General features: G+C 52.0%; 1 protein-coding gene across 2 annotated transcripts in view; it reads left to right on the forward strand.

The window, feature by feature from the left end:
• Positions 1-27,331, forward strand: part of PCDH19 (protocadherin 19) — a 61,494-nt gene that overhangs the window by 21,607 nt on the left and 12,556 nt on the right. The window contains exons 3-4 of one of the 2 annotated variants that reach the window (XM_038122798.1): positions 6,545-6,603; positions 10,704-10,876. In XM_038122798.1, coding sequence (XP_037978726.1) covers positions 6,545-6,603; positions 10,704-10,876 — 232 coding nt within the window. The remainder of the gene's footprint in view (positions 1-6,544; positions 6,604-10,703; positions 10,877-27,331) is intronic. The other variant, XM_038122799.1, reaches the window with a different exon arrangement.

The raw sequence follows: 27,331 nt of genomic DNA on the forward strand, positions 1-27,331 counted from the left end.
GAGGGCTGGTAGCACAGGGCTAATTACTAATTACGAGCCATCACACACAACAGGGGAAATCTCTCCTGACGTCCTTTGAGATGAGCTCCCAGCCCGGAGCTGGATCTGATGGGACTCTGCTGGTGTGCAGAGGGAGAGCAGCCCTGGCTCTGGTGGGTCTGTGCCCAGGGAGAGCAGCCCTGGATCTGGTGGGTCTCTGCTGCTGTGCACAGGGAGAGCAGCCCTGGCTCGGGTGGGTCTGTGCAGAGGGAGAGCAGCCCTGGCTCGGGTGGGTCTGAGCACAGGGAGGGCAGCCCTGGCTCGGGTGGGTCTGTGCAGAGGGAGAGCAGCCCTGGCTCGGGTGGGTCTGTGCAGAGGGAGAGCAGCCCTGGCTCGGGTGGGTCTGTGCCCAGGGAGAGCAGCCCTGGCTCTGGTGGGTCTGTGCAGAGGGAGAGCAGCCCTGGCTCTGGTGGGTCTGTGCAGAGGGAGAGCAGCCCTGGCTCTGGTGGGTCTCTGCTGGTGTGCACAGGGAGAGCAGCCGTGCATCTGATGGGTCTGTGCACAGGGAGGGCAGCCCTGGCTCGGGTGGGTCTGTGCACAGGGAGAGCAGCCCTGGCTCTGGTGGGTCTGTGCCCAGGGAGAGCAGCCCTGGCTCGGGTGGGTCTGTGCACAGGGAGGGCAGCCCTGGCTCGGGTGGGTCTGTGCACAGGGAGAGCAGCCCTGGCTCTGGTGGGTCTGTGCCCAGGGAGAGCAGCCCTGGCTCTGGTGGGTCTGTGCCCAGGGAGAGCAGCCCTGGCTCTGGTGGGTCTGTGCACAAGGAGAGCAGCCCTGGCTCTGGTGGGTCTGTGCACAGGGAGAGCAGCCCTGGCTCTGGTGGGTCTGTGCCCAGGGAGAGCAGCCCTGGCTCTGGTGGGTCTGTGCTGCTGTGCACAGGGAGAGCAGCCCTGTGGCTGGGGTGGGAGCATCAGCAGCAGCCTGGCTGCTCCTCTGGGCCGTGGGGCTCGGTTCCAGTGCTCCATGGGCTTTCCCACTGCGCCTGCTCCCTGCAGGAAGGAGTCTCAGACCGCTTCCTTATTTCCCATGGGCTAAATAAGCAGCTTGCTAAATGATAATGACTTTCCCTCACTGCTGATGCGTACTTCATTTGACCTGGTCCGTACTTTGAAATTTTCTCTGTTTCCCAAGTGCAGCTGGAGCGTTCTTATTTAATTTGCATGAATTCTGTATCACCCACAATATAATTCAGACCATAAGAATTAAATGCTGGCGAGATCTCCTAATAGGCAGCATCAGTTCTATTGCAGATGCTGGAGCCTGAGATTGAGTGGCCCATGGAGGACAGGACTGAGGATACAGAAGGACCAGGAGAAGCGGTCTTACAAGCCCTACCCTTCCCACCAGGGAGGCCCAGTGGACTTTTGGGAACAATTTGCCATTTCTGTGGTCCCCAGTGATGCCTGCAGCACAGAGGGGAAGTCGGGAGGCTGGTGCTCCGGGTGGAGATGTGCAGCTTGATGCAGAGGATGAGGAGCCGTCGCATGTTTCTGGAGGATTTTGTGAAACCAAAAGGAGAGATGCACATTGCAGCCTTGGAGAAAGGTCCGCTTTGTTTTTTAATAATAAAGGGTGACATGCAAGCTTTATTAACAAGGCGTGTAGGGGAAAAAAGGCTCAAGGGATAACCCTGAAAAAGTGGTGCTAAATGTGTCATTTTTATGAAGCTGATTTTGTGAAGAGTCCCTACATGCTTTGGCAGGAGGTTGCAGCAGGTTTACAGTAATTTGTGGGAAGATAGAAATGTTTTCACCCTGAAGTGAGAAGAAGGGCAAAACCCCCCTGTGCTGAGCTGCTTTGGAGCTGTCTTCTGAGGCAGAGGCTGGCAGATGGATGGATGCCTGTCACTTCGGGTCAGGACAGATGGGTCCAGCTCCAAACCACCGTGGACTGTGCTGGGGGCTGATGTGGGACTGAGGAACCAAACCCTTTATCGAGAGCCTGCATCCACATGCCGTGGAGAAAGCTGGATTTTCACCTCTGTGGAGTTCGGTTTGGAAAATACCCCACATCTGAAATCGCTGAAAAGAGGGATGAGTGAGAAAGAGCCAGACGCCAGGCATCTGCCCTGAGGCCAGCAGGCTGCAGGGACACGCCTGTGCTGCTCCCAGCCTGCTGGCACGGCCCAGGACACCTCCCTCCCACCCTGGGGACTGACCCAGCAGCATCCTCTGTCTCTCCAGCGCTGCACAGTGCTGGTGGTGCCCGGAGTTGCTGCAGCTTGCTGACCTTTCTGCTGGCACTTGCATTATTGCTCTTGAACCAGCAGGGTTTATTTCTGTTTCCAAGGCAGGGAGTGAGCAGTCGTTAGAGCAGTGCCCTGTTGCTAACAGACCCTTTGCTGTCGGGGAAGTCACCCCATCGATATCCAGGTCAAGAGGAGTTACACTGATGTTTGTACATCTTTTTTTTTTTTTTTAATTTAATGGAATTGGCAGTCCTCAACCAAAAGCAACCGCTAGGGGAAAAAAAAAAAGATTAATATTTGTCTCCTGATTGCTCGGTTTGGAGTGTGCCTGTTATATTTATATTTGTGTTGCTAAGGCAGTTAAAACATTAAAAGCGTTTTTCAAATTAGGCACTGGTAAATCTGTGTGGCAAGCCAGGGCTCTGCTTGATGGCACTGCCAACCAACACGTCTGCCTCTGGAAAGCAAGGACAAACCTGTCCCTGGAGGACAGCAGGGCTTCTCTCCTCCAAGAGACATGCAGGCCGAGGCCACAGACTTCCTGCAAGGTGCTCTTCAGCGTTTCCCAGTGTCTGGAATGTGTTGTTTATTCTTGGCACAGAGGCTGTGGGGCTGATCCTGACGAGTGTGAGCGTCCTTTCTTCAGGTACAGCAAGCAGCAGATAAGAGTTGGCAGCACGTTTGGGAGGTCCTCGCTGTGCCTGGCTCTGAACATGGAAAGGAGAGGCTGGACTTGGGGCTGGGCTCCACTTTGATTTCTACAGGAGTGATGCTGATTAGTGAGAAAGTGACAGTTCATTTGCTTTTGCCAAAATAATGAAGAAGATGAGGGCCAGCCTCTCAGTGATGCACTTGATGAAGAGCACACTTTCATCGGTGCCAGCCAGCCTTACCTTTTCCCTCTTTTTGTGCTTTGACTTTGTTCTTTGGGTCTCATTAAGAGAGGGAGCGGATCCTTTCCCAATTAAAATGTTGACATGTGGAAGACGCTCTCCTTTCCCATCATTTTGCCTCTGTTTGTAAGTGGTTGCACCTTGCAGGATGAACTAGAATTAAATCAAGTGAACTTTGATTGAATAATGCAAGCTGCAAAGCAACCCTCCTCCATGAAAAAATCTCATTTCTTTTTTATTTTTCTGTTTTCATCCCCTAGTCTGCATGGAGATAACCTTGACAGACAACCCCATGGCTAAGTAAAGAAACCGGGCAGGAGGGAGTGTGCCACGTGGGAGGGATGAGCAGCCCACCCTTGTGCCAGCGTGGGCAGCACAGGCAGCTCTCACCTCTGAGGGTGCAGACCCAGGGAAGAGGATTTCCCATCCTTGTGAACGTGTCACTCCTTGTTTTGCCTGAAATCTGGGAGTGATTATCCTTACTTGTGCTGTGGTGGGGGAGTTCCAAGGCTGGGAACGGATGCTGTGTCCAGCCCCTCAGGAGCTCTCTTGTTCCATGTGCATGTAGGGATTTCGTCAGTGCTGCAGAGCATCCTGAGGAGGGGACACCTGAAGTACACAGGAATACTCAGGGAGGACATTACTCCAGTCCATGGAACAGAAATCATGGGGAATTAATTTCTCGTCGGGGAATGAGTTGAGCCAGGATATGGTCTTTGCTTTTGGTTTGAAATCAATAGCAAAGCTCCCAGGGATGTTGGTCTGAGGGGGGTTTGGTGCCAGCTCTGTGTCTGGGCTGTGGCAGTTTGATGGCAGCACGTGTGGTGTCTCCTCAGCCTGTGGGATTTTGGTGGCAGTGGTCAGACTTTCCCTGTGGATGCCCTTGGGTATTCCTTGGCCCCTGAAGCCTTGGTGACGCAGTGTCCATGCTCTGAGTGTTTTAAAGCTCTTCAGTGTACCTGTAGATATTGGATTTTGCTGTCTGCATCCTCTCCCCCAGCTGTTCCTCTCCTGGCTTTCCCAGGGCTGTGCGCACACAGGGATGGAGGGATGGAGGCAGGGCTGGGTGCAGGGTCTCCCTGCTGCTGGGCATGGTGGTGGGGCTGGGGATGCAGGGCCAGGGCCAGCGGAGGCTCTGGAGCCGTGGGAGCTGATGCCACGTATGCCAGTGACAGGGGGGCTCCCCACTCTGTGAGGATTGTGCCGAAACCGGCTCCATCCCTTCTGCCCTCCGCTGCCCACTGCTCTCAGCTCATTGGCAGGGCTGGGGGCTGCTGAGAGGCTGCCTGGGGGGAATGCTGTGGGGCAGCATCCACCCCCCTGGCACGGCCGCCCCGGGACCGATGGACAAGCCCGGGGTCGGGCGATTCCTGCGGGGTTTGGGTTCTCGGGCACCGTGTGCTTTGAAAAGACGCGTGTCTGTTTGCTCCTGAGCTCTTAGCACCAAAGTCATCCAGCAGGAGCAGGGATGCAGGAGCTGCAGGGACCAGTAGTTTGTGCAGTAAATCTCCAGCGTGGCTCTCCAGCAGTAATTACTGTGTGAAAGTAATAACAGAGCTGTGCTCAGTGCTAGGCCAACTCCCCCGGCTCGCTGCTCCTCGCGTGGTTCTCTCTGGGAGGTTCCTGTTTGGTAAATTAGACATTGTGCTGTATTTCAGAAAAGGTTACACTTAACCAAGGCTGCCTGTGCTTTATTATCTTGGCAGAGCCGTGTAACCTCTGCTGGGGTACGATTGGATTGCACATTCGGCTCTGCTGCAGCGGCCCCGCTCCCTGCATCCTGCCATTGTGATTACGTTAGCAGCAGACTCTGCTTTCCTTTATTTATTGAGACATTAAAGATGCATGCATTTATTTTTACCGTGTTCATAATTGCCATAAAAACAGGCCATAGGATCCCAGAGCGGCTCTTGGGGAAGGAGAGCGGCCGCGGGGCTGGGGCGAGGCAGAGAGAAGGCGGGACAGGGCTGGGGGCAGGTGGATGTTCCCATTTCTGTCCTGGGAGGATGCGCTCTTGTCCTCGAGGGAGGGGAGCAGAGCAGAGCCTGCTCCTTCTGCTGCTCAGGGGGCAAGGAGCATCCCAGGGCCAGGGCTGGGGAGCCCAGGTGGGATCCCTGCGGGTCTGGGGGTGCACGGACAGGTGGGCTGGAGTGCCTGACCTTTACAAGATCCTGCATCCTCAGGGGTCCCTGAAGTGCAGGAAGGATCCTGGCCAGGCTGTGCAGATCCCATTGTGTTCCACCAGTGTGGTTCACCGTGCATCTCCCATCCCGTGCTGCCATGCACCTGGCACTGCACCGCACTGCACGGCTCCCAGCACATCCCAGCACACAGCACACGGCTCCCAGCACATCCCAGCACATCCCAGCACATCCCAGCACATCCCAGCACACAGCACACGGCTCCCAGCACATCCCAGCACATCCCAGCACACATCCCAGCACATCCCAGCACACAGCACATGGCTCCCAGCACATCCCAGCACACATCCCAGCACATCCCAGCACACATCCCAGCACATCCCAGCACACATCCCAGCACATCCCAGCACACGTCCCAGCACATCCCAGCACACGTCCCAGCACATCCCAGCACATCCCAGCACATGGCTCCCAGCACACATCCCAGCACACATCCCAGCACATCCCAGCACATCCCAGCACACAGCTCCCAGCACACGGCTCCCAGCATGGAGCTGATGGCTCCCACCATGGCCCGTGGCTTTCCCCCTGCTCTCTCCCCTCCCTTCTGGTTGCTTTTTTGGGTTCCTTACCTGCTGCCAGCTCCAGAGCCCGGGGCTGTGTAATCGGAGGTTAAGACAGCGTTTCAAGTGCAGAACGAGCTAGTGGGTTTTGCTTGCAAGTAACAACTCCTTTGACTTTTCTCCCCTTCTTTCATTCCCCTCCAACTTTTAAGCATGTCACCCATTGTTTGCTTTTTTATTAATAACAGAGCCCACTGTGTCTGCAAATGAAATGATGTAAAACAAAGAAAAGAGCCCGCATTAAATTCTCTGGCAGGGGATTACCTTGCTGGCATTTACATATCCATGCAATAAATATTTTAACATGTTAATTATACACTAATAAGAAAAATACCTTTTGAACTTTCAGTCAAATTGACGCACGCAGAACTGAGTCCATCAGGGAATTAAAAGCAATTAGTTTTGTAACAGAGCATAGTCACATTGTTTCTTCTCTGCAAATTGTCCTGTGGTCACCAGACAGCTTTTTATTGGTGAAAGTTGGTGGGAAGACTGACAGGCGCTGGAGTTTTCCGTGCCTGTCTCTCTCCTCTCACAGGGGCCTGTGCCATCATGGGATGCTCCTTCCCTCTCAAAAGGTTTCATCCTGGCCCTGCAAACCTGGCTCTTCCCGCTCTTGGAGAAATCAGACTTGTAACCATCTCCGTTTTCTTTTCCTCCTTCCAGACTGAAAACTACTCCTTTGATTCCAACTACGTGAACAGCAGAGCTCATTTAATAAAAAGGTACGTAGGCTTGCTTGAAGGGCTTGCTTTGCCCAGCCAAGTCCCAAGGGTTTAATGTTCTTTCATACTGCCTTACATACTACTTGCTTATTTTAATATGCAAAACTTTTTAGGAGTAATAATTTGATTTTAAAACAGTACTTATTTACCATTAAGTCCCGTTGCTCATGGTTTGCAGTAAAGGAAATCTTTTTTTTCCTTCTCTTTGGCTTCTTCATGCTGGGAAGGTGCAGTAAGTGAGGTAGAGTGCTGTTACCCTGACAACTTTCAAATTCTGAGAGTTTATTCCATTTGAATGCACAGGAATAAAAGGATAGATTTGGGTGGTGAGATCTCCCTGCCATGTGAGGCGGGGAAAATTAAAAAAAAAACAACAAGTTGTTTGGGGGCAGGTAATTGGGATGGATGCAGCTCATGGCTCTAGCTCACTGTTTTAGTTTGAATACCAAGGCAAACAGCACTTGGCTGGGCTGATTTTTTCCCCGTGTGTAAAAGGAAACAATCAGTTCAACTGCAACCTGGCAGTTACCCTTGGGGAAACAGAGCCCTTTGGGTGAGATGCTGCTGTGCTCAGAGCCTGGCCGTGGGGAGGGATTGTCTCTGGGGATTTCATGCCAGGGTGACCCAGCTGAGCCGTGCTGGGCTGTGTTACCCCAGGGGTGAGCATCGCCCCGGGGGCAGGAGGCCGGGCTTGTGCTGCCTCCCGGGAAGGGACGTGTATTGACCCAGCGTGGTCAGTGCTGCTCACCAGGGCTGCAGGGCCAGCTCCCTGCACAGGAGGGGGTGCAGGATGGGGCCAGCAGCTCCTTGCCCACCTCCCTCCTCTCCCCAGGGCCTGGCCAAGGTGTGTGAGCAGCGAGCCATGCCCTTGCCCACGCCCTGCCCGGCACAGCTGTGCTCGGTGACTCTGCAGAAGCCATCACCGAACCACAGGTTCTACAGAGAGCAGAAGCCTGCCCTGAACTGTTGAGATCTGATCTGAGCAGTAAAAATATCCAATTATCTGCCTGGCTGAGATCCCATTTGTTTACATCTCGGGAAGCCGAGCGGCGCGGGAGCCGCGAGCGCGGGTTCGGCTGGCGGAGGGCAGGTGTGTTTGCCTGCGTGCCTCGTGGTGTTTAACGATGCTAATGTGACACTGAGAGTTGGCTGGCCTGTGCCACGCTGCTCCTCGCCAGAGAGTCTTCAGGCACGCTGAAAAAACCCCGAATCTATTCATTTTTCCTCGTTCACACCTAAGATAAAGGCAAACAGCTCTCCCGCCTGCCGCAGCGGGCTTGCTCCGAGCCTGTGCTGTTTGGGAAATGCTGCTGCCGCCGATTCCCCCAGACCTGCCCATCCTTTAGAGAAGTGTCAGCCGTGGAAGCGTGTCGTGTGGCTGCTGCATTACGGCCTGGCTCACGGCAGGGAAGATAAATGCCTTGTAACACGGCTTGCCTGCGCATTACGAGCAGCACCTCCGTGTAGGACAGCGGTTCCCCCGCTTTCTACCTTTGTCTTGTGTCTTAAGTACAACGGGTGCCAGGGATGCTGTGCAGACATCTGAGAACAAAAAATATTTTCTGTAACATACTGTGGCATCATTTTCATCCTTTGCCTTTATGAAGATGTTGTAGTTCTGCTGTCTTTGGTGAGTGAATCTTCTCCAATCCAGCACTTAATTAATCTATTTGTACTTTTCCTGTGTTGTCTGCCTGCCTCTCCCGCTCATCTGCACTCACACAAATGAATTGTAGATTTGTAGTGCTTTCTTAACTTAAAAATCTTTGATGTCACCTAGAATCAAAGTCAGCGCCTTCAATAGGGACATCTTTATTTAAAAGGTAATGTTTGAAGGTTTACCAATTTATATGTATTTCAGAGCTCCCCCCTCGTGTGCTTTTGCAGAGCATTAGATGGTAGGTGGTCTGCTTGGTTTCCGTGGAGACACAAAAGGGCTTTTCAAAGTAATGAGAATCTCCAGCTCTTTGGGGCTTTGAAGCCCAGGCCGCGTCTCTCGCTGACGTGCCGCCCCAAATCAGCCAGGGAGAAAGTTCAGAGAAGTGGGTGCAGGTGGATCCTCCCAGTGAGTGCAGCTCTCCCATGCCACGGCTAGGTGGGGAAGGAGCACAGGGTGGGTGTCCCCAGGGACACCCTGATGGCTGTGCCACCTGGGGCAGCTGCATCTCACGGTGTCCCTGCTGCTCACAGCACGCCCGGGTCCTGGGGCATGGCCCCTCTCGGGGTGTGGGGTCCCAAATGCAGCTCTTCAGAGAGCCACAGAGTGGTTGGGGTTGGAAGGGACCTCTGAGATCACCCAATTCCAGCCCCTTGCCATGTCAGGGACACCTCCCGCTGTCCCAGGCTGCTCCAAGCCCCATCCAGCCTGGCCTTGGGCACTGCCAGGGATCCAGGGGCAGCCCCAGCTGCTCTGGGCACCCTGTGCCAGGGCCTGCCCACCCTCCCAGGGAAGAATTTCTTTCTGATACCTAAATATCATCTCTCTTCTTCCAGTTTAAAACCATTCCTCCTTGTCCTGTCACTATGGGCCTGTGTCAAAAGTCACTCTCCCTCTTTTTTGTGTGTCCTATCACTGTTTGCCCATGTCAAAAGTTACTCCTTTTTGTAAGTCCCCTTTAGGAACTGCAAGGGGCTCTGTTCCCAGAACATTTTCCAGGATGAGCAATCCCAGCTCTCTCAGCCTGTCTTCATAGGAGCCACCCTTCCTCCATCCCTCTGGCCAAGGGGCTGCGTTCCACGGGGTGCTGGGGCTGCTCAGCCCCTGGGGGAAGTCTGGGAGCAGCTCAGTCCTTGGTCCTTCCAGCAGTGGCTGTGCTTGCAGAGGCTGTCAAGGATGTTTGACTGTGTATCACATTTCCTTAAAGCTGCATGAACTTGGACCCAGATTCACTGGTTTATTTTTAAAAATAAGAATACATCATCGTAATTAAAAGACATTCCTGTTTCCAGGAAGACTTTTGTTTTTAATCTTGAAGTGATTAGGATTTGGCTTATAACCTAAAAAAATGGGGTTTAGATCTTGTGTAACTTCAGTATGAGGTAGTGCAACTTGGGAGAGCCAAGTTGTAGAGACAGCTCATTTAATGTATATTTTTAAAATTTTATTTCATATCCTGCTTCACTCTGAGCTTCTGTAAGACACAGGGCAGCCTGAGGGTACCCACAGGCTGGCCCCAGGGGCAGGAGCAGCCTGCGGGGTGGTGCAGGCTAGACGCTGTGATTTGGGGTGCAGAGGTGCCAGTCAGGGGGTGTCCCCCCAGTCCCTGCCCCAGCTCTCCATGCCTGGCAGTGTCCCCCCCAGTCCCTGCCCCAGCTCTCCATGCCTGGCAGTGTCCCCCCCAGTCCCTGCCCCAGCTCTCCATGCCTGGCAGTGTCCCCCCAGTCCCTGCCCCAGCTCTCTCCATGCCTGGCAGTGTCCCCCCAGTCCCTGCCCCAGCTCTCTCCATGCCTGGCAGTGTCCCCCCAGTCCCTGCCCCAGCTCTCCATGCCTGGCAGTGTCACTGGGTGCTGGGGAGGGCAGTGTCCCCCCAGTCCCTGGCCCAGCTCTCCATGCCTGGCAGTGTCACTGGGTGTCACTGGGTGCTGGGGAGGGCAGTGTCCCCCAGTCCCTGCCCCAGCTGTCTCTATGCCTGGCAGTGTCCCCCAGTCCCTGCCCCAGCTCTCTCCATGCCTGGCAGTGTCCCCCCAGTCCCTGCCCCAGCTCTCCATGCCTGGCAGTGTCACTGGGTGCTGGGGAGGGCAGTGTCCCCCCAGTTCCTGCCCCAGCTCTCTCCATGCCTGGCAGTGTCCCCCCAGTCCCTGGCCCAGCTCTCCATGCCTGGCAGTGTCACTGGGTGTCACTGGGTGCTGGGGAGGGCAGTGTCCCCCAGTCCCTGCCCCAGCTCTCCATGCCTGGCAGTGTCACTGGGTGTCACTGGGTGCTGGGCAGGGCAGTGTCCCCCAGTCCCTGCCCCAGCTCTCCATGCCTGGCAGTGTCACTGGGTGTCACTGGGTGCTGGGGAGGGCAGGGACCCCCCAGTCCCCGCAGGTCTGGCTGCAGTGCCACGGGCTGTCAGGGGCCACCTCGTCCCACGCAGTAAGTGACAGCCGTGTTTCCCCAGCAGCTCCACGTTCAAGGACTTGGAGGGGAACAGCCTGAAGGACAGCGGCCATGAGGAGAGCGACCAGACGGACAGCGAGCACGACGTGCAGCGGGGCCTCTACTGCGACACCGCCGTCAACGACGTGCTCAACACCAGCGTGCCCTCCATGGGCTCCCAGGGCCCCGAGCAAGGTGAGCCGCTGCCGCGCCCTGGGGGTGCCCGCTGCCCCCGCACGCCCGTCTGGTGGCTCTGCTGCTGCCCTGGTGGGTGTGCAGCGAGGATGCTTAGTGCTTGCTGGGGATAACGCCGTACCCCGTCAGAGTGCTGGGTGGAGATAAATTAATCTCCGTGCCACGCCTGTCAGGTAAGCGAGCGGTTGGGATTATCCTCTGCTCACAGGCAGAAAAGCCAAGGCTCTGAGCGTGTGCCTGACACTGGGGGAGCGCTGGAGTTGGGATTAGGGCAGGAATTAGAGGTGCTGTGCCCAGGGCTGGTCCCTGCCCGCCTGCCCTCTGGAGCACCGATGGTGTGTGCCCTTCCCAGCCTTCCCAGCACTCTGTCCAGCTCTCCCAGAGGCCAGCAGAGCATGTGGGCAATTAGTCAGGCATCCCACAAGGGGTTAGCTCAGGCCAGTGGGCGAGGGCTTGATCTTCTCACCTGCATAGGTGGCAGCTTTCAGCTCTTCTGGTCCCCGTGTGCAGGGATGAAGTCCTGCTCTGAAATCAGACCGGTGTTAGCTAGAGGAAGGAAGTCAGAGGAGTTCAGCTGAGCCCAAGTGTCGTTTGTGCTTGGGCATGAATGTCGCTTTTGATGTCTGAGGGATGCAAACATCCAATGCAAACACCCTGTCTTTTTCAATTAAGGAGCCCGAGTGTGCTTTGGTGCTCCGGCGCGGGGAGCCTCGGGGCACTTGGCTATATCTTGAGATAAGCTGTAGCTGAGGCTCAACTGGAAGCCCCACTGCTAAAAGACTTAAGGATATGAAAACAAAATGCTGTGATTATGAACTGGTCTTCAGCTGTTTAATTCAATTCATGGTAAACATCATTAAAAGCCTTTGTTTTGCTGTCATAAAAGAGTCAAACGGGGGAGAGAGAGTTCTTGCCATCTGCGCCACCGAGTGTGGGATTTTTCTGGGGAGAATCTGATCTCTGTATTAATTCTCGATAGAGTCTGGTAAATGGCCACAGTTAACCCTGTAAGACTCCACGAGGAGGGGAACACAGAGGTCACCTCCACATTCCACGCTGCCAGCCGCGCTAATTGGAGAGGGACGGCATCCGCAGCGATAATGTATTTCCAGACAACCCTACTGTGGCCAAAGATGAAAAAAATTAAACATTTATATAACTGTACAGTGGCAGTTTAATTCTCTGCGGACCAGCACCGTGTCAGGGAATGCAGGCTGATAGCTATCATTTATTATTCTTCTATTACAAAGAAATGCTTTTTCATTTCGATCAGGAGAGGGTTTCCTAAGATGCATCTGTAGTAAGGGATGGCTGTAGAAGCAGAAATGTTCATAATTGATTCCCATCCTGGTGAATGGTCTGAGCAACATCTGTTAATTTTTTGTCACATTTCTTCAGCAAAAAACCCAATCTCAATGGACTGCAGATAGGGTTTTACAGGGATTACATTTCTGATAAGTCTGCGTGCTGGCTGTGATAACAATGCAAATAAGTTAAAGAGGCTGAGTTGGAGGCAGAGCTCATCATAGGAGTCAGATGGAAGTAAATATGGCTCAGTCCTTTGTAGCATGGACTCCTCACTGCGTGTAAAATACACCCCAAAATCAGGTGTATTTCCACAAGGTGACTTCTGAAGGCAGCCTGTCTCTCTCCCAGTCCTGCAATGGCCCAGGGGGTTGGTGCTCCTGGCTCTGGTTTGTTTTTGGGAGGAAAGCAGCATGGTAGTGCTGCACTGACATCCAGCTGCACCTGTGGGCAGGTCTCTTGTCCTGCAGGACCCACACTGTCTTGTGGGAAGAGCTTGGGGTAATCCTGTGAGGTTATCGGGGTGCTGGTGGAGCAAAGAGAGGAGCAGCACGGGCGGGGAAGTGAGTGGTTACTGTCACAGAAGCTGAAAAAAAGGTTAAAGAGAGTGTTGCCTGAGCTGATTTGTCAAACAGGAACTGCAGAAAATAATCAGGGAAATCAAGATGCTGAGATGATGGTGATAACAGCAGTTCCCACATGATTAAAGAGATGGTTTTCACTTGGTAATTTTTACCTGATTTTAGGGCAGAGTGGGGAGAAAACCAGAAACTCATTGACAGGGATGTGCAGGACTGTTGGCTGACCACTGCTCCAAACACACAGTCCTTGTCTGGAGAGCAGCCTGGCAGCTCATGTACCCATGCTTTGCCTTTGCTTGTTGTCCCTGCCCAAATTGCGTCTCATGTAAGCCCAGGGAAATGGGGTGGGGGAGTTGTTGGAGTTTGCTCGTTGATGGTAATGATCTCCTGGCTGGCAGCCTGCCGTGGTTCCCCTGTGGCCAATCTCTGCTGGGCTTGGAACTCAGCTTGAGGCACCACGAGTCCTTCATGAGTGGCCAGCGCTCAGACTGTGCCCCAAAAGTTTGTGAGTCTTTATCTTCTCGGTGGGTAACCCTGGATCTGCCAGGGCAGACACTGGTTGGCAGAAATCCTTGTAGAGGATGATCCCTGTGTGGTGGCTCAGGGTGGTCAGTGTGGACGTGTCTGGCCAGCCTTTGCCCGCTGAGATGCTGCATTTCCTGCAGAGGGAGGTGGGCTTGGATGGATCCAAGCTGCTTTGTCTTAAACCAGTGGCACCAGTGGTCAGTACTTAGGTGTGGGAGCCCCAGGGAGCTGCTGGCGTTGCACTTTCCTGGTGCCACTCTTGGGTGGGAGTGACACCAGCTGCCAGTCCTGCTGGCAGGAGCCCTTTCTCCTCCTTTGGCAGTGACCTAGATTTCCAGAAAAATGGCAAACCATAGCATGGAGAGTGCTGAGCTGCAGTGGGTAGCAGCAGGTCATCAGAAATGCTGCCTGGAGCTCAGCCACGTTGTGTATTTTGGGAGCAGGACTTCTGCCCAGTCCCTCTTTACCTCAGGATCTTAATTATCGATTATAAATTCATCTGATGAAAAGATGGCTTTAATTGCTCTAATATGTACCCAATTTGGAGTTCATTATAGCCCAGGATTGTTTTCCTTCCCTTGCTAATTGGCACCAAATGGGACGCAGAGGAAGGCGGGCACGGTGCAGTTCCACCTTCAGCGATTGCCTGGCTGCTGTAATTGTTTGTTTATTTGTGGAGGTGCTAAGTGCTGCTGGAAGTTTGTGTGTGCTCTCTTCCTGACGAGTCCTCAGCTGAACCTCCAGACGGATTTCTTTGAGAGAGGGGCGTTTTCAAGCAGCTGCTGGATCTCAGCGATGTCTGGGATGGCTGGAGAGGTCTGCTGGAGGATGGGGTTGAATCCTGGGCTCCCGTTTGTGCCTTGGCCTGTTTCACCTCAAGATGGGGTGGATTTTCTCCGTATCCTGGTGTACCCGAGGCTGGAGGTGCAGCACTGGAGGAAGCCCTGGTTTCCAGGAGGAGCTGAAGCATGGTGCTGGTGCAGGAGCACCTGAGGACAGCGCTGTGGGGTGAGGCGTTGGAGGGAGCTCTGCCCTGGGTTCAGGAGCTCCTCATGCCTGTTCCTGCCAGCACCACGGGGAGAGCTCAGCGTGAAGTGTTCTCCACCACTGCAGACTGTGGTGGTGGTTTTCCCTGGAAATGGCAGCCTGGACCAGATGTTCACAGGGTAATTGAAAATTCCATTTTATCAGAAAGCGTTTGCTGTCAAAAAGTTTTATCTTTACTTCAACAAAGAGGCTGATTAGATCCCCCAGGACCTGAATTAGCATCTTTGAGGCTGGATACTCTGTTTTGTGATTCAGGTAGTTATTCCTCCCTTGGTTTTCCTCGTACTGGTACTTTTTTCTTTAAATCCCTTTGCCCTCTTCCAGTCATAGTGTTTGTGCAGGTTTGGCTTGTTTTCTTTGTGTGGATGTGCACAAGCACCTAGATATGCTTAAATGTATTCTACTGCCTTTTTCACCTTGCCTTGAGCAAGAGCCATTCTCGTGCTTCTCTGAGTCGTGGGAGCTCTTGCCAGCATAGAAATCAGAAAGGAGATATTTCCAATATGAGTTTTTAATGTTAGAAGCAACAGATTTCACACTTATCTTAATTCCCAGTGCTGGCCAGTATTTTAGCCATCAATTACAGAAAGAAAATCATTGGCCCAATGAAGCAGTGATTCACTGTTTAAGACAAAAATAGAAAATATGAAAATAATAAGTAGACGCTAATCATAAAATGGCAGTGTTAGAAATAGTCACCACAGACATAAAATAGTGAAAAAGCTTTAAAATCAAAATGGGAGGGTTTTAAGCAATGTCAGTAATGGATCTCTACAGAGAATTGCTTCTAAAAGCATCACTTCCACTTTTCTGGTGCCAGATCAGCAGTAAAGGTTCCCGTGGAATGTCATCTGGAAAGGCCTGATCCCGCATACATTTCCACATCTGTGTAACTTTGCTCACAGGGGAGATTTAATTGTGTCTGAGTCCCATAAACTCCAGCAAGATGAAGGGTTCTTTGAGTAGAAATGGGTTATATTTAAATAGTTATGTTAAGTCTTCTTTATACTATCACACAGTATAGAAATAGGATTTGGATGTAAAGGAGAAATGGGCCCGTGATATTCACTGAAACTTTTCCTGCTGGTTGCATCCCTAATTATTCAGAGGTATCATGGTTTAGGGGATCAGGTTTTATCTGGAATATTCCAGTTGGTTCTTTGCTCATCTCCATAGTATCTGGGTGTATTTCAGTGGTGAATTGAGAACATGACTAATGGTATTAACTGGAGGCAAACACAGGTATTAGGAACTGTTGGTTTTTTGTAAGCTGATTTCCAGCAGTCGTTCTACCTACAGCCCCCTTTCACTCTGCAGAAAAGCCTTTCTGTCGAGCTGCATGTACACGAAGACCTCAGTGACATATTCTGGGGCTTTGGAGGCTGCATTTCTCTGGAAGTTTCTACAAACTAATAAAAGTTCCTAATTTCTTGTATTCATACACGCAGCGCAAGACATAAAGTATAACATTCATGTGTGAGTGGCAGCACATCCCTTAAGATGGGTGAGTGCTGTAAGCTCTCTTTGCAGGCAGTGTCAGTCACTACAGCTCCTCTGGTTTCTGTATTGTTGCACGGCTCTGGCAAAGCAGCCTCAGAGAGCTCAGTGGTGCTCCTGCCGTGGCCAGCCTGGAGGGAGCAATCAGCTTCTCACAGAGCTCTGGAAGCCCCGAGAAGGATTTTCCTGACGAGTGGGTAAGCTGGTCTTTGGGAAGAGGAGTTGATTATCTTATGATTCCCACCCTTTTAAATGATTGTGTGTTGAGCCTCTGAGTCAGCTCCGTGTGGAGGGCACTGATGCTTTTGTCCACGCTCTCTCCATCCTCCCCGAGCTCCTGCTGCCTTTTCCTGGCTGGGGTTGTGGAGGGGTGTAATGTCTTTTGTTGGACCACTGAGTGTAACTCAGCTCCTTCTGAGGGTGATGTGGACGGGCAGAACTGGACAGAGGGACGAGTGGCCCCAGCTTGGAGCTCAGCTGCCTTCACCTCCGTGCTGCAGCAGAGCAGGGCAGGGGCCACTTCAGGAGGGTTAATCCGTGCGTGGACTTGCTGGTTGGCACAGACAGGTCCCTTGTGCTGCTCTCCCTGAGCACAGCTTGGAGAAGCCCTTGCTGGGAGGTTCTGGGGGCAGGGGTGACACTGAAGTCATCTCCGTGGCAGTAAGTGAAGCCAATCCCCCTTTGCAACAGCAGAACTAAACAACAAACAGATGTGCAGCCTCCTTTGTTTGCATGGGAAGCATTGTCCTATATCCCACATTCCTGGCACTCTTCCTTCAGTTTTCAGGTTCCTTCAAAACCTGAAAACTGAAGGAAGTTCAGTTCTTGTGGAGTCTTCATCACTGAAGTTACTCCATTCAGGGTCGTGGGAGTTATAACCTTTAGATCCTCGAGTTTTTTCCCCCTAAGCACAGAGAACACTCAGCAGATGTGAACATTTTGGCAACTTGGAGAGGAAAATTAAAACTTGAATCCATGCCCTGTTGTGTAGGTTTGTAATGGATGAACGATCAGCCCAGAAATTTGGAGAGTTTCTACTGTTTTATTGTACTTTTTAATGAGATTTTGTCAAATTCAGTCATTGCTTACCCATATTTTTACTGGGTGACTGGAGAGCAATTTATAGGAGATATGAAGAAGAGCTATTTCAGATTAGAGAATTCCAGCTTCTATTTCTGCTTGGTTTTGTTAACTGTTCCTAAACTCCAGCCCAAGGAGAACCTTTGGGTTCAGCTGAAGATGGGGTGGTTCTAGCCCTGGCTCTTCCCAAGCCTCCTTTTCCAGAGCCACTACCCAATACTTGGATTTTAAGATATTTGAAGATAAATAAACAGTCCAGGCAAGCTTGCAGCTTCCTCTTGCCTTACAAACAAGTGAAAAAAGGCTCACGTGGCCCCTTTTGCCCCTCTGCCAGTGACTTCTAAGGAAACCTTTAACACTTTCCTTCCCACAGCAGTTAAGTCTGGCAGAGTGGTCAAGGTAATGGCCGTCAGATTGAACAGTGGGGAAGGTACATGAATAAAACCAAACCTTCTGCTAACGCAGCAAGCCAGCACTTCCCAATCTCCTCCTGTAATCAATCTCCATCGTTAATGACTCTGAAAACAGACTGAACTGCTGGGGCTGGCACCGGGAAACTTGCATTACAAACTAACCATCTCTTATTAACCTTTCGGTGTTTCCTTCACAGCACTAATTAGAGCCAAATAAAACTACTGTTTGTGGAACTCTTAAGCTAAAATATAATGTTCAGAGAAAATATGGTAAACTCCAGAGCTCCTGTTTGCTTGGCCTTTCTTTTTAATTATGATAGGGGATGGCTGTTACGTGTTTTACAGAGGCTTACATGATTAATGCTGCAATGTTACTGTAATTAAAACAGCAAAAAGATGTGATTGGGGCCTGTATAATTTAGAGACATCTCGGCATTCTGGTGGCAGAGCTGCTCTAAGTGTTGCAAAGACGAATCATAAAAATTTATTCTAATTAAAATTGCCAGATTGACTAAACAACAGGTGACTTATATAACTTGAGCGACTTGCACTTGGGGTGAGAAATCATCTGAAATCAGTGAATTATACAAAGCTGCCTATTATTCTGCTAAATGGGAAAGTGTGTGCTTACCATGGCAACCCGCATCAATTTTGCAGCCTCTGGAAAATACAGGGCCCTTTATTAAAGGAATAATCAGCACCAGCAGCGTGGTGACCCCGGGCTCTGCAGGGCAGGGACACGGCCCGGGGGCTTCGGGGCAGCCCCCTGGGCACAGGTGAGGCCAGCAGGTGAAGCCCTGGGGGGGTTCAGGTGTGAGCCAGCCTCTCCAGAGGGGCTGCCACAAGTTGGGTGCCTGTTGTTTTTCCCTCCAAAGCGTGGTGCAGTCACATTTATGTGTGTGATAATGATAAATCGTTTGGACCTCTGCTAATTAGGCTGCGTGGTGCAGAGAGCTGCAGGGCAGGGACTGTGTCTCCCCTGGGTGCAGGGAAGGAGCCCACCCGTCTCCAAAACATGGAGACATGGGTGAGTGTCTGAGCTGCTCCAGTTCCTGCAGATATCTGCTGAAGGGAGACACACCACTGGGTTTGTATGTAGGTTGTTTTACTAAATGATCTATGTAATAATATATAAGTCAAAACTCTGTAATAATTGGCACCAAACAGCAAAGAGAACTCGCAGCTTTTATCTGTCTTGAGGGAAGTGCTGCCACTCAAAACTCGGGAGTGCTATATTTTATTTCTCATACAGCATATATGAATGTAAGACTAGATAGTCTTAAATGGGTCACAGAATTATTAACAAGTTTGGCAGCCTTTCCTCCTGGTGCGTGCAGGTACGCGGGGAGAGGGTGGGCTGGGGAGCTGGAGCGTGGGCTGAGCCAGGCTCTGGCTGGGTGTGTGTTGCCTTTGCACTGGCATTTCCCCTTCCCTCCTGCGTTTAACCCCTGTGCCTGTTTGGAAAATTAGTTCTTTATAGCAAGTATTATTATAGATCTGTGTTAGTCACGATGTGTATAATCACCATGTGCAGAAGGTGGCCCCTGTTTTTGCTGAGTGTCTGTAATGGTAGTGATCAGTTTCCCCACTCAGCATTAGCTCCCTTAGTGTTTTTATTTTTCAGCAGAAACCCCTTTTTGTTCCATTTTCCTTATTGTACTTCACCCTTTTCCAAGTGTGAAGAACAGCTGGCTTTGTAACTGGCATCACTGGCTCCCAGTTGAGTTTCATTGCCACCATCCACAGCTGGCTGGGGGTGCTGGCACGTGGCAGCAGGTGACAGGTCACTGCTGTGTCACCTCACCTCTGGGCAGTGACACTCACCCCTGGGGCAGGGCACTGGAGCTGGGTGGAGATGGGTCAGGCCCGAGGCCTGGGTGTCACAAACAGGGAACATCTGGGAGTGTGGAATGACTGGCTGGAGTGAAACCAGAGCTTCATCCCAAAGAAATCCTGGCCTAGCGACAGTCCCCGTAGGAAAAGGAGTTCAAATTGAACCACAGGGGGAAAAAAAGGGGGGAAAAAAAAGATGAAAAGCCCTCTCTCTGAATTGAAGCAATAGGAAATGAAATCTGCTGAGATGCACTGTCATGTGGGTAGCGGTGCTGCCGACCTTGTGCTGCAGCAATTACCTCTGTGCATGCAATTTGTGCTCGGCTACGACTGATTTCCCACATCATCCGGTGCCCGGGCTCTATCCAATCAGCCCCAGCTGGAGAAAACTATCTTGGATCATTTGGTGAGGGTTCACCACAGATGCTCCCTTGCCTGCTGGGGCAGCACCACCCTGGCACGCGGCGGGAGGCGTGGGACAGTCCCAGCAGGGTCCCTGCAGCCAGGGATGGGGGTACCATGGCCTGTGGGGTGCTGAGCACCTGCAGCTGGTGGGAGTGACGGGTAGGGAGCTTCTGGCACTTCCTGGGGAGAAGTCTTGGCTCCGCTGGGTGCGTGCTGGAGAGAGAGCAGGTTTTGTGGTTGTTGCTGCACTGTTTTATGTGGAAAATGAAAGAGGGAAGAGCTTCGGTTGGAAATTTTCACGGGAAGCCAAGGGAGGTGGGTGTCCTCATCTCTTGCAAACCAAAATAGGTCGAGCACTTGATTTCCTCTGACTGCTTTGGAAGTGCCAGCTTCAGTGAGGAGATGAGGCAGAGCAGGAGTGGTGTGAGCTCAGTGCACGGCGCTGCTCGGGCTGTTCCTGTCAGCTCTGCACGAGGCAAAGGCTCCTGAGCCAGGCCAGGATTTGCCCCGGGAGAGGAACTTTCTCAACTCAGCTACCTGCAGTCCTGGAATAGCTACAGCTTGGTGAGGAGTTATAAAGGGGCAGCTCTTGTGTGGGAAGAGGAATTTGGCTGGAAACCTGAAGTTGAAACTGTGCTCAGTAGTAATTCAGGAACTGTCAGAGAAGGGTTTTTTTGGGCACAGTAGCTGCGTTATTGGAGGGTGTAAATACCTTTGAGGAGGGTCAGGCATCTTCAGGTGTGTCCTGGAAGGTTAATACGTGTGTACTGGACTTTGATTTGTTTTTTACTCTCTGTGTTTACCAGTCCATCATCATCATCATCATCACGCGATGGTTTGGGTTGGAAGGGACCTTAAGGATCATCTGCTTCCAACCCCTACAACGGGCAGGGACACCTTCCACTATCCTGTGCTTCTCAGAGCCCCATCCAGCCTGCCTTGGACACTTCCAGGAGTGAGGCACCCTCAGCTCCTCTGGGCAGCCTGTGCCAGGGTCTCAGCACCCTCACAGTAGAGTTCTTTCCTAATGTCTTATCTAACCTGTGAGTCTAAAGCTATTCCCCCTTGCCCTGTCACTTTTGCCCCTGTCAAAAGTCCCTTCCAGCTCTCCTGCAGCCTCTTTATTTGTTATTTGTGCCGCTGCTGCTCTCCAGCCTGTTTCAGCGGGAGCTGTGTGTGCAGGATGTCCCAGTGTGTGTCCTGTGGCAGGCTCCCAGGGAGCCACCCCTGCAGCCCTCACCAGGTGACTGCCATGTCCTGCATGTGTTCTGACAGGCGCTGCTTTTGCAGCCACTCTCTGGCTGGTCTCGGTCCCTCAGATGCTGCATTGATTTCCAGACCTTTCCTGTGCAGAGCAGCCTGTCTCGATGACAGGCCACGAAGCACATGATAACTCAGCAGCTGAATTATTCAGGCAAATTGAATGGGTTTGGCTTGTTCCAAAGTTTTGTTTCCTTTCAGTGCTGTCAGGAGCACAGGTAGCCCTGATGCTTGTACTGCAACTCATTCGAGAGCCAAGGAGACACAAACAGCTCCAGTATAACTTATGTTTTACCTCGTTTGCAGCTTGCTTCCACCTTGTCGTGCTCTTTCTGGGCTCTTCTGTGCCTCGCAGAAATGTTTATTGTGCACCTACTGATTGCTCCCCTCTGGTGTGCTGCTGGATTCTGGGAATTCTCTGCATCATGTGGTGGAAAAGCCCCTGTAAAATCTGAAAAAAATTCTGTGTCTGTTCCACCCTTTAGCAGAAGTGTATTCACTCCTGCCAAAATTTTGACCCATTAGTCATCACTGTAGGATCCAGAAACCTCATCTTAATGAAGACAAGTAATTAAAATTAACAATTCCACCTGCAATTCCCTCATTGCCTGACCTCTGCTTTGTCAGTCTTCCTCCATTGTTACTAGGTGGAGATGTTGAATTAATTCCCTGTAAAAATCCACACAAGCCCTTCTTTGAGCAGCCTTGCCTTGCAAGGACCACCGAGCTACGGCAGGCAGATGGAGAGGAGATGCCTTGTCAGTGCAAATGTGTCCCCTGGCTTACTGGACACTGTTCAGGAGCTTCTGGGATAGGTGAACAAATCGGCTTTCACCCTCCAAACACGCACCTGGAGATTTAGGACCTCACTCAAAGCCTTTTGAATCCATCTGGATTCTTTCAGCTGAGACCACTGGGCCTGAAATAGGACCCGAGGGAGATGGCATCCTCAGGGATGTGCTCTGAACCTTGCTGGAGACATTGGTCATCTAAGCCTGTGTTCGGAAGCGAGGGAAGAGGAGATCTCTGCTGCTGAGCATCTCCCTAATTCAGTGAACAAGACAGAGCCTTGGGAGATGGAGATTTGCCTTGGAAAATTCCAGCTGCAAATGAGATGCATGATTTTAGGAATTAGAATAATTACCCCCTGGAACAGGTTCCCAAGGGATGTGATATATTCTGTATCACTTAGAGTCTTTAAATCACATTTGCATGTTTTTCAGAACAGCGTGCCTAGTCACTCGGAGGGAAGGGCTGTGCTTGAGGAGCACGGCGTGACAGGGCTGAGCCTGCCCTGCTCCAGGGCAGCGGGGCAGGGGTCACCGTGCTCCTGCATGGGCTGAGCTCTGCAGATCCCTGCAGCAGTGGGGCTTGGCACAGCCTGGAGAAGAGCTCACGACCGTCCCTTGGCCGGTGCTGGGGCCGTGCAGGAATGTGCAGAACTGAGCAAGTAACGCTGGGGATGATTCAGAAGCCAATTCCCCCAGCCAAAATCTGCCTTCTCTTTCCAAACACACGCAGTCCCTTCCTCTGAATCAGATGTCCCCAGGCGCTGAGCAATCCTGGCTGTATCAGTGTTTCCAGGACCTTCCCTCCCACCACCCCCTGAGTGATGAGAATATTTTTGTAGATCTCATTTCCTGGCCTTTCCCTTTCATCTCTCAAAACAGCAAGTAAATGAACAACCCTTTAGTTTTTAGTTACTGCTCTGCACCCAGTGTGCTATCAGAGGCTGTTGACAATGACTTTTCTCTTTTCCACATTCCTGCCTGCAGGATTTGGGGAGATAATTCATTTGGTCCTGGTGCTTTGTCAACTTTCAGCAGTTGTAATTGCCTAATGATCAGTGCTGATGCTGTTGTTAAGCCTGTTAAAACTTTGTCCTGCTGAACAGCCAGACTGTGCCTGTCTCATCGTGTTGTGCCTGCTGTGCTGACTGGGGCTGCCTTTGATGCTCCCACCCTGGCCCCATCTTTGGTTGCTGCTTCCCACCCACCTCAGGCGCTGCCGAGGGGATGGATGGATGCAGCAGGGTGCTACCCACGCTGAGGAACTGCACCTGGAGTTACAAATAGCTGAAGAATAATCCCACGGAGAGCCAGATGCTCTCCAGGATGAATCCCCTCCCGGCCCCAAGGAGCCTGGGGCTGGTTGGTGAAGGTTGGCTGGTGTCCGTGCCCTGGTGGGGTGGGTGAGTAGCTCTCTGGAGCAGGCTAGCACTGGTAGAGCACTGCTGTTTAGCAACATGCTGCTATTTCTGCTTTCCCATCTCTCTCGTGCCTTTTCCACCATCATTATAATTTTTCCAGGGCTCTAATTGGCCACATTTCACGCTACCACCTCTTTTGCTGCTCATTTGAGGTGCCCAACTGGCTGGTGCCATCTCTGGAAGCCCCTGTCGCTCATCCTCGCCTCTTCCAAGGCTGGTTTTTAATGGCACACACTGAGCATTAGTGCATTGCCATCCCTTTTCCAAGAGCAGTCTCCATCCACTCTTCTCTCGTCCCCCAGTGCCTCATCCAATTTAATTAATTATACTTCGTGTATTACGCATCCTGTCAAAGTTTTTCCTCGCCGAGGTTTAATGGTTTTTTAATTCTAATGCATGCTGCATGTGGAAGTGTTTCAGCAGCGAGGCGAGAGTGCAGTGGCAGGGAGGCAGCGTTACAGCATGAGCTGCAGGCAGCCAGGGTGGGTCCCTGAAGGGAGGCTCCAGCAGAATTGCTGCAGGACTGAGCTGCCTGCCTTCCCCCTGCATGCTCCTCCTCGTGCTCAGGGGGACAGTGGGGCTGGTGCCACTGCAGGGGGGCACGTTTGGGTTGAGCCCACTGGCCCTTGGTGCATCTGGTGGAACAGGGGCTGGCCGGAGGCTCAGCCCGCGTCCTCTCTGTGGCTGCAGCCTTGCTGAGCTCCAGGGTGATGAACCTGGCTCTCCTTGCGCTAACTCTGCCCGAAAGCACCCATTACATCAGTCATTTCAGCCTTGCCTTTGCCTTTGCAGAAGGGCGCTGTTGAGGATGTGGTGGGGACTGGGCTGATCAGGTAACGCCGGCTGGGGCTGGTACCTCTCGCTCTTTATTTCCCAGTGACTCTTAAAAGGTTTGGTCAGGAAAGTGGTTCAGGAGGAATGACTTTGTGGGGTCTTACACTGACTAGCTTTGGGTATTTCCAGATAAAACCTGCTCAGGCTAAGAGGGTTGTGGGTTGGTGGTTGTTTTTTTCCTGCCTGTCAGTGTTGCAAAGTGCTTAGGTTTTGAAAATCCAGCTGGGCTCTGTCTGTCTGTCACACCATCACTGAGAGTAACGATGCTGTGGTGCAATTTAGCTGACAGCCCCGTGAACTGGGGCCAGGAGCCAACACAATCCAGCCTGACCTCGGGGCAGTGCTGCAGGAATGTGCCTCGGGAAATCAGAAATCCTTGGAGGCAGAAGCTGGGGCAGAGCTGGAATGGCCCATCCTGAGGAGCAAGGGCCTCCCACCTGTGTGCTGGAGCCGCAGCAAGGGGCGTGTGGGACGATCCCAGCGAGGTGTGCAGCCCCAGGTGGGGCTCAGAATCACTGCCCAGGTGCCCGTGGGTTGGCAGCAGCTTGTCTGGGAGGGCTGGAGCTGCGGAGCTGAGTGCTTTCCTTGCAGTGCTTGTGCAAGGCATGGAAATACAGATATTTTCTGTTCCTGTTGTTCAGCAGTCTCCCTGTGGCTCTGCAGTTGACAGCCCCAGACGCACTGCAGGGCTCGTTCTCCATCTCACCCCCGTGGTTGTGGGGCCAACAGAACGGGGTGGGGTGGGACAGGATGGGACCCCAGCTGGATTGCTGGAATCGACCCTGTCCATGACTCACATGTAAAGTCATTTCCCCAGGCTTATAATGAGGTTTTAGATTTAACTGTTGACCTTATAGTGGTTTTACATGCATGTTTATCCGCCCTTTGGATTAACGAAGGTAAACTTAATTGCCAGAACAAAGTTTCATCTAATTAAATGGATCAGATTCTCAGACTTTGGCGATTCTGTCATGTCTTGTGTTGGCCCCGGGGCAGTGTAACCCCCAGCTGGCATTTCCCTGGCGTTGCTGTTATTCCTGGTTGGAGTGGAGCTGGAGCCTGCTTTGAGCCCTGTCTGTGGCTGCATGGCCGTGCAGGGAGAACAGGAGGGGCCGTGTGGGTCAGGTGCTGGGTCAGGCTGGACGATGTAGAGCAGCTTTTGCAGACCTGTCCCTGCAGCTGTCCCAGATCCCTGCGGGGTTTTCTGATGCACCCGCCCCTCTAGGCAAACATCCCATCGTGGTACATCCCTGTGCTTCAGAGTAAAGATCCACCAGCGTGGAAAAACCTCCGTGTTCATCTGAAAAAGACCTAAAGTAGAGCGCCAGGGAGGGGATAATGCTGAGCTCCAGGGTGGAGGCATGAGAGGTCAATGTCATGATGAGAGATGGCCAGCAACCAACATCTTGGTTTTTTAAGAAAAGGCGTAAAATCCCCAGCTCTCTCTCGATGATGGGGAACGCCCCATTGTGCTGGGAAGGCTTCCAGCTCCCTCCACTCTTCAGAGCTGCACACTTTTAGGAAGTACAAAGAGCTTCTCATAATGTTTTGCCTTGTGGGTACGTCTATGATTAATTCCGTGCAAGCATTACTGGTGCAATAACAATACTGAAGGTCCTAAAACTGAAAAAGGAAACACATTTGGCTCGTACTTCATACACAATCACTTACACTTAAGCTATTGATAGTTGATTGGGATCTGTAGACTGCTGGGCTGGTGCCACTGGGTTTCTGAGCGCGTTCAATGGCTGGAACAGACAGCGAGGCTGTAGGTTTTGGCAAGCTGTAGGTCTCATTAGTCAGGCTGACTGTATCTGACACGAGAGATTCCCATCCACCAAGATGAAGCTCACTTCCCTAGGCTTTGGCTGACATCCCAACAATATTTACATGAAGGACAACAGAGGATCAGTGTTAGATTAAGGCTGTGAGTTTCCAGTAGGCAGACAGTTAAATATTCTATTGAAATACTCTTTTGATTATTTAGATAATAATGAAGTTTATGCATGTCCTTGAGAAATCTGGGGAAAGGCAGTTGTTTTATGCTAAGCATGCAAAGATGTGTTTAATCTTGATAATAGGAGTAAATTATGTATCAGCATTTATAACCTCAGCTCCTTTATTTCTCACTTGTTGTGTGGAGCCACCAGAAGCCTCGCGGGGAAGGGGGAGCCGTGCTGGGCGGGTGGCAGGAGGAGGGGGCAGGCAGCCCCCCACGGCACCCTGGCCTTCACATCCCTGCGGGAGGAGGATCAGGATGGCTTGTTCTGGTTTGTCCTGGCCGAGGGAGGTGCTGGTTGAAGTAAGACATTAACCACGAGCCCCCCGAGGAGAGGGCAGGGATGTGCTCTCACAGGCTCTGGGCCAGGAGTTGGCCCAGTACAGGCATCCAGGAATTGCTTCTTATCTCCCCAGCTGTAATTTCTGTTTTGTTGGATTTTTATCAGGACCGTTGAGTTGCCATTTTCTGACCGATGCCTGATTTTGAATAGGACTGAGTAATAATTTGATTTATTGCTGCCGTTGGAATGTGGCTGCCTGGCTGGTCCTGCCTTACCCTCCCAGAATATGTGAATTTGCTTCGTCTGTGACAATAGCAGAGAACAGTAACCTTTGGATTAATTTGTTTTAGCGACCGAAGCCCCATTAAATGGAAGGCAGCTGGTGTCAGAGGCATAAACTGAGACAAAGTTTTGCTCCCAATTGTGGGAAATGTGTTTAAACAGACTAGAAATGTTTCCATCTCTGCAGGGTATAATATACTCAAATGGTTGCATTAGCATGAAAAAAGTATAAGGCAGAGTGTATTTAGGACAATCCCTCTGTATCCAGCGCTAATGAAATTGAATTCCAGTAATGAAGTCGGGGTTGTGTTCTGCCCCGCGCAGGCGGCACCGTCAGCATTAACGGAGCCGTGCCCGTGAGTGGTGGAGCGCTAATGGCTCGAGATGGAAGAGGTCCATCAGAGCCCAGAGTGCTCTCCTCTCCCTGCCAGGGCCGGATCCCGCATCCCAGACCAGTTAGGATGCTAATGAGCCCTGTGTGGAGGCATGAGTGCTGGAGTTTCGGAGGTGAAATCCCCGCCGCTCAGGGGCCAGCACGAGCTCCACGGACCACTTAAGGAAAGGATTAATTGGAGTTTAAATGGTGTGTTCCGCCGGCCTGCTGAAAGGGAATTAATTTTTCCTTGTGAATGAGGTGGGGATTGGCCTGCGGTCCTGGGTAGAGGGGAGCAGCCAGCATTAAATTGCATTCCAGCCCATAATACCTTCTGGGTCTGCCTTTGCTGCAGCGCGTGGCATACCCACAGCCCAGCTCCTTCTGGTGATCACCCTCCTTCCTCAGCCTGCTCCTCATCCCAGAGGCATCGGCATGCCCAGAGGAAATCCTTTGCATCAAGCCTGTCCTTCCCCTCTGGCTTGCAGCTAGCCAGGCACCCAGGCCTGCCTGTCCCTCGGTCCTCATG

This window comes from Motacilla alba, chromosome 4A (genome assembly GCF_015832195.1).
Source record: "Motacilla alba alba isolate MOTALB_02 chromosome 4A, Motacilla_alba_V1.0_pri, whole genome shotgun sequence".
NCBI lineage: Eukaryota > Metazoa > Chordata > Aves > Passeriformes > Motacillidae > Motacilla > Motacilla alba.